General features: G+C 41.1%; 1 protein-coding gene across 1 annotated transcript; it reads left to right on the forward strand.

The window, feature by feature from the left end:
• Positions 1-2,739: 2,739 nt before the first annotated feature.
• Positions 2,740-7,194, forward strand: s1pr3a (sphingosine-1-phosphate receptor 3a). The gene is made up of 2 exons (XM_012864757.3): positions 2,740-3,038; positions 3,632-7,194. The coding sequence occupies exon 2, from the start codon at positions 3,741-3,743 to the stop codon at positions 4,938-4,940; it is 1,200 nt and encodes a 399-aa protein (XP_012720211.2). The 5' UTR covers positions 2,740-3,038; positions 3,632-3,740; the 3' UTR covers positions 4,941-7,194.
• The last annotated feature ends 240 nt before the right edge of the window (positions 7,195-7,434 follow it).

Genomic DNA, 7,434 nt, shown 5'->3' on the forward strand with positions numbered 1-7,434 from the left:
CTTTGTATGTGTGTAATTTCTAGCATTTTCTATTTATTTTTACACATTACGTTATCATGGATGACATAATAAACTTAGATTGACAGGTAGTCTTTGATCTTGTGGCTCAGGGGAAAGCTTTATCCTACTTTTAAAAGGAAATGTCCATAATTATCACCTTGTCCTGACTTTCGTAAGGCTGATCTTCCTGCTGACTGTTAAGGAATTTGTCTTCTGTTTCGTTTATCCCTCTTTCCATCCCATAATTTCCCCAAAGGTTGGAGGTGATTAAAGTACCTGCTATCAAGCTGCTCATCAGGCCTCCCTGCTTAAAAGAAACTGTGAGAAATCATGCTAGCCACCAGATTGTCATCAATGGTTATTGTAATCCAGCTCTCCTTGTCATGATGCTCCAAATTACTCCTTCTTGCTCATTCTCTGTTCCCCACTGCTCTCTCTATGACAACGTACATATTGATGCCCAACTCCCTCAGTAGTCCACCGCTGCTCCTATGAGCGGTACTTTACTTACTTATAGTTATCCTCCAACTTCATATCACGACAGAAGCTCAGTTAACCTCGGAACAATGGACAGATTAACTATGAACATTCTGCTCCCACACTAGGATTCTCAATAATTTTCTTCAGACCCACTTCTAAACCAACCACCAAGTAAGAATTAATCCTCCCATAATATACTGATCTCAGTCACACTGAAATTCCTCTAATCTTTCTGTTCTCTTCTTTAAATGTCCCCTAGATGTCAAATCATGTTCCCATTATTCATTTACGAAACAAACATCCTCAACATGTTCATTTCAACGGTCTGCTTAGTGTCGGTTCTTGCACCAGAATCCACAGCAGAACATTAATAACATACCAGTGACCCACCTTCTGACTCCGTTTTTTTTTTTACAGTTGACTTTGTCTCTAAAAAAGTACATAAAAGGGAAAAAAACGAATAGCCGATCCCCTCCCATCCTTTTCAGTTGGCTCCAACAGAAGAGGTCAGACCTATCTCACACAATAAAGTACAAGAGGGACCAAGAAATCCTTTATTTGGATAAAAAAACAAAACAAAACAATGACTTATCACATTACAGAAATAACATGGATCCTAACTTAAGCAGAAAAGATGAATGTCTCAACGGCGTCACTGAAAACATGCTGAATGTAAAGAAATATGTGGTCAGCTCATAAGTTTAAATACTCTTGCATAATCTTTTGACCAATTTAGTGGTTAGGTGAATCCACTTTTATTATCAAATGTATTTGCTATTTTTACATTATTACAAGAACAGAAACAACTAAAATGCGATGATCTGGAAGTTTTGGTTTAATCGCATACTGACAAGTTGATATGCATGGATTTAAATAGCAAGGGGTAATTTAATCTTTTTAGTGGTGCTGCTGGAGAGATAGCTCCACTAACATGACCCATAGCTTTGGATCATGGCTTGACCCAAAGCTATGGGTCAAGCAAATGAATCTGCAAAGGATCTATAAGAGATGATAGTTATACTTATCTAAACAGGGAAATTATATTTATTTTTACTGTATACAAGATTCATATGTAGCCTTGAAAATCTTGAAAAGTAGGAAATTTCATTTTCCAGATGTTGAAAAAGTATAGAAAACATAAAATGGAGAATAAAAAAAATTAATTCTCTATTTTTTGCGTTATCTATTTTAAAAAGAAGAAAATCTAATAATACCTGAACAATGTTGTTGATTATATTTTGATTGATAGAAAAAATAAAATTTTACCTTTGATTTGCCATATCAGATCTTGATTTTAACATTTTACCCAGAACTTTTAGTTCTTGACCTACTGACTGAATGCTCATTCAAAAAGACAACTTTAAAATCATGTTTTGAACTTTAAAATGTAATAGGAAAAACATAAGGGCACTCTGCTTTCAGTGTAGTGTACACCTGCCCATATTCGACTGTCTGAGATGTTTTGAAACACAGCTGATCCCTTTTTAGTCCAAATGAGTGAACTCTAAAACCGCCCTATACCACAATTCAAAGTTTTGAAGCCAATTTGAGTCCATTTGTAGAACCTAAATGGACATTTCCCTAGTGTAGTGTTGATATTTTTCCTCCCTTCAGAAAGTTACAAAAATAAGAAAATAGTATGAACATTTTAAGTTTCTTTAAAGTTTTAAAATGTGTAGGAACCTTCTGTGAAAACCTCAGTGGTGTCCGTTCTCCTTAAATTGACGCCCGAGTTTAGAAACTAAACAAGAAAGACCAGTAACTTTATTCATTCTTACCTCATGGCACCCTCCAGGCCATTCCACCCTGGGCAGACAGCCACATTGCTTACATCCAATCATAATAATTTATAAATGCTCTGTCACGAAAGCAAAAAACAGAGTGAAGAACATGATGTAGATTCTGGGAAGCACAACAAACAGATTGAGCTATAAAGTCCTTTACAGAGGAACTCCCAAGAGAGCAAAAATATCCGTGGGCAATGGAGTGACATGTGTTGGGACAAGTACGGCAATTACAGGTCACACCAGGACACAAATTATGAACAGTCATCTGCCCGCTGTCAAAGCAGAACAAAACATTTTTGCAAACCAACTCAGTCTGTCAAACTCACTCTTACTTTGAAACACCAAATATTTAACCACAATGTGGCCCTTACTTTGCCAAAACAGAACATCTTGACACGCAGAATCGCTGTGCCATCTCCTGACTCATAAGTTTAGGGAAAGGTCCAGGAAAGATCCCGCCTTTGCTGGAGCTGGTAGGAGGAGGAGGAGGAGGAGGACGAGGGTGAGCGGATCGCTACGGACTGAGGAGCCAGTGTGTGCGCAAAGGGACCAGGAAAGTTCACAACAGGAGTCACTGTGGATCTTTTCACCATAATACTGAACTATACAAGCTTTTTGTGTGGACAACTTTGTAATACGGGCATTTTTTGACTTCATTTTGGACCAGTTGCAAGTTTTAAAATCTTTAATTTACGGCAGCTTCATATCTTTACGCACAGACATCCTACAAATCCTGCCAAAGTTGTGTTTAAAAGGAATCAAGTAAGAAAGGTAAGGCTGTTTCTGAAAAAGATGACCCTGAGAGTGGAAAACCTCATGCACATATATGCTGTGATATGCATGTGAACTTCAGATGGGTTTAAGAAACTTTTCTATAAACCTGAAATGTTTTGGAACTTGGAGAAGTTCTCCCTCAAAGAAGAAAAAAAAAACATGGCGATGCAAGCATTCACCTTTGTGCAGATGAATATTAATGTACTAGTGCTACAAGAAATAGTAAAAGAAAGCTTGTTTTGAACACAGTTCTTTAGCATTTTTGCACTAGATTAGTTTGAACAATGTCTTAATAATTTAAAGTCATAGAATGGAACTGGAAATAGCAGAGTAGCAATGTTTTGGGTTGTTTGTATGTATTTTTTTGGGGGGGAGGAGGTTCTAGGTCTGATTGGTATAGTTTAGCTTTTAATATTTTCTTATTACCAACACACCTCAGCTGTGTTGGTGAACAATTTCACATGTTTGAATCAGTTAATTATTTAACACATTTTCTTTACCTCGATTTATTTGATATTAAAAAAAAAAAAAAACAAGTAATGCTGAAAAAAAACAACCTGTTTCATAGATAATCTTGATCTGATTGGCAGGTCTGTGATGTGATGGCTGCAGCTGGCAGGTCGAGCAGCTCCTGTATACCAGTGCTGTGACGCCCTCTGCTGTGTGGCCGAGGAAGGTTCAGGACGGGCAAAAGCCAGGATGGGGAACCCGATCAAGGAAGGGATGAACGTGGTCATCGTCAACCACTACAACCACACCGGGAAGTGGGACCGGCCTCGCAGCGGAGGCACCTGCAAGACGGCGGTGCTGCTCCTCATCTGCGTGCTCATCGTCCTGGAGAACATCACGGTCCTGCTGGCCCTCTGGAGGAACAAGCGGTTCCACAGCCGAATGTACTTGCTCATTGGAAACCTGGCGCTGTCCGACCTCCTGGCTGGTGTGGCGTATGTGGTGAACATCTTTACGTCGGGAAATAAGACCTACTACCTGACGCCGTCGCAGTGGCTGGCCAGAGAAGGAAGCATGTTTGTGGCCCTCAGCGCCTCCACCTTCAGCCTCCTGGCCATTGGCATCGAGAGGCACATGACGATGGTGCGTCTGAGGCCCTGTGAGACAGCCGGCCGAGGGAGACTCCTGGCCCTGCTGGCGGCCTGCTGGGTTGTGTCGGTGCTGCTCAGCGCCCTTCCCAGTCTCGGATGGAACTGCCTGAAAAATCTGGCTTCCTGCTCCACCGTGCTGCCTTTGTATGCCAAGAGCTACATCGCCTTCTGCATTAGTGTTTTCAGCGCGCTGCTGGTTGCCATCATCATCCTCTACATCAGGATTTACCGCCTGGTGACCTCCAGCGGCCGCAGGGTGAGCAGCCGGCCCTCGGAGTGCTCCCTGGCCCTGCTGCGGACAGTCGTGATCGTTCTCGGGGTGTTCGTCATGTGCTGGTCCCCATTGTTCCTCCTGCTCCTGCTGGATGTCGGCTGCAGCCCGGAAGAGTGCCCGGTCCTTTACCAGGTGGACTGGTTCATCGCCCTGGCCGTGCTCAACTCTGCCCTGAACCCTCTGATATACACGCTGTCCAGCAGGGAGATGAGAACAGCTTTCTTTCGGGTGATCTACTGCTCTCAAACCGGTATGGAGCCGTCTGGGACACCTGCAGCGGTTAACCCCCACCTGGGCACGATTATCCCCACAGTGGAAAACAGTAAGACCAGTGTGGGCGGAAGCGGAGGCAGTGGGACCGGCAAAGCAGCGCTGAACAGAGGGAAGATTTCCACACCTGCAAACTCTGACAATAAGCATGCAGATCCCTCTCCCACCGCGGTGCCTCACACGACTGGGCCGGCAGACCTGTTCTCAGCCGTGCTCATAAAGGCGGGGGCGCTGCCTTCCCTAAGCAAGTTTTGAGCGGAAAAAATTAACTTGCATCAGACTTTGTCTGCTATCAGCCACTTTTTTGTGTTGTGCACTACGGCTCATGTAGCTCAGATACCCGGTTCAAAATGAAGACGTCACGATTGTAGCTCAGACTATAATCAAAATCACTTGAGGCCACTACTTACACCAATGGTTATGATAATCAAAAAAGAAACCAGTGAATAAAATCTCTTTGATTTTCACAGTTAAAAACAACAACTAAGTAACATTCCTAACCATGGGATACAACAGAACAGTGTCATGTATGCCATGATTCAATCTCTTGACTGTGCTTATAGAGCAGGCTTCATTTCACAGCAGATTGTAATCACCAGATGTGTCTGTCAGTATATTTATTTGTTAATTATGTCATTATAGGTTAGTGGTATTCAAATTGTGGCACTTTTACCAAAGTTGTATTAGGAGTTTTCTTAAGAACGCCTAAATTGTTCGTCACTATTTATATTTATTATCCAGTATCAGTTATCTGAAAAGTTATATGTTTTGCTTTGTGTGCTTACAACTATTAGGGTGCACTACATATTTACAGCCTTTACTTTCCTGGAACAAATGGATTATTTTCCTAAAACTTACTATACACTTTTCCTCAACTTAGAGGTTACATTCTGGTTCGCCAGCTGCTCCCCTGAGAATTTCATCATGTACTTTTGCCAGGCTGCCAGGTTTTTCCCTCAAACTTTTCTGATTACATAGGAAAGTATATAGGAAAGTACCCAGTACTAAAAAGTACTTTCTAAATTTCAGAAAAGTTCCCGGTATGTTCTGGAAACTAACTTCTTATTTACGGTTAAGTTCTGGGAAAGTAACTATTAAAGGGGCCTAGTTACGTACTTTGACCATGAAAAGAAAACACAAAAAAACAGAAATTAATCTTCAATATAACAATATACGGCAAGCGTTCTTTTTTTTTTTTTGAGCTTGAGAAGAACTTTGCACCGTGCACTGACGTTTAATCTGGTAACGCAACTTATTTGATTACACAACTGCATCCACAACTGGCTGAATAATATGAAACCTACCTGGGAGGTTGAATGGGGTACAAGCCAACAACTCCAACCTGGAAAGATCTTGTCAGCGCATTTCAGTGTAATGGCCTGTTACACTGAAGGTTGACAAAATGACGCTGAAATTATACCGTGAGCGTAGTGGTGCTACGTGCTAACAGTATGACAAGTATTTGAGAGCAACATAAAGCTCATGTGCAGCATCAGCATATTTGTAAAACGCCCGGACAACAGACCTGTAAGCTAGCGCTAGCTATCATTAGCTTCACGGACAGCCCATTAACAGGGTTCTGTCTTAGTCTGGGCTCTCCTTTCGAGTAAAAATGAATGCATACTGATTGTATTTATTCATTATAATGTTTTATGCTGTATGTCTCTGGGCTCCATTGCTTCTCCTTGTTTACACATTGCGTGCATGCACAATATCATACCTCCGGTCATGTGGTCTTGTTTTTGTAAGTATACACAAAAGTGCTTTGTTTACTGACACATAGACCGAAAACAAAGTAAAAAACACTGAAATAAAATATCATTAGCCAACAGGGCGTCAGAAAACCTTTGTATGCCACCAGAGTGAGCTACTGACATAAAATTCACAAGTAACTCAAGAAGCTGCAATAAAGTCATAGTACGTGACTCAGCCCCTTTAAGCCCGATGGTGATTCCTTGGAAGTACCTGGTTGGCTTCTGGAAAGTTGTGGAAATTAACCCCTAAGATCAACGAATGTACAAGCTGTATCATGTAGTGTTGCCAACCATTATGGTACTTAGACTTTATTTTTTAACTTTTATTTTAGCAATTTGTTGTGCACTGTGGGAGAGAAGAGTATATTGCCGGACTAGCGGCCTCATGAGGCTGTGATGATTTCTACTCACAAGAGAGTTCCACATTTAGATAAACATGCCCCAGCAATTTCTTTAGATTCCAAGTTTTTTTGTCTTCCTGACAATGACTTTAAAGGGGCAACTTGAGGCTCTTTAATGCTTACCTTGTCACCAGATGTGGGTCATCAAACAGCAGTCTGTGAGCTAATTAATAGCCATGCTCATGAAGATACTTGCTTCTCACCAGCACATGCAGAAACCACTCATATATGTCATCGAACCACTTGTGAATAGGAATGTTGGAATTGAATTATTTAATGATAGCAGACTGTATTTGGGTGATGTAGTGTCTGATACAGCTATAGGAAAAATTAAATTCTATTCTCTATTGTCAACATTTTTCAATGTTTCACGTCTCCCACTCTCAAGCTGTCTGTGCTCATCGTTTGCTTCATGTTTCAATGATTTGACTGCAATTCTATACGTAACTTTCCTCCACAGTTCTGGTATGACGTTTATATCATTTAAATTTTGAGTTTTGACATTCTCCTTTTTTCAGGATGAAATGAGCAACCCAGACCAACTTTAAAGCCAAGAATGGGTAGAAGAAGAGTTTCAAATTATTGTGTAAATTT

Source organism: Fundulus heteroclitus, chromosome 9 (assembly GCF_011125445.2).
Source record: "Fundulus heteroclitus isolate FHET01 chromosome 9, MU-UCD_Fhet_4.1, whole genome shotgun sequence".
NCBI classification, from domain to species: Eukaryota; Metazoa; Chordata; class Actinopteri; order Cyprinodontiformes; family Fundulidae; genus Fundulus; species Fundulus heteroclitus.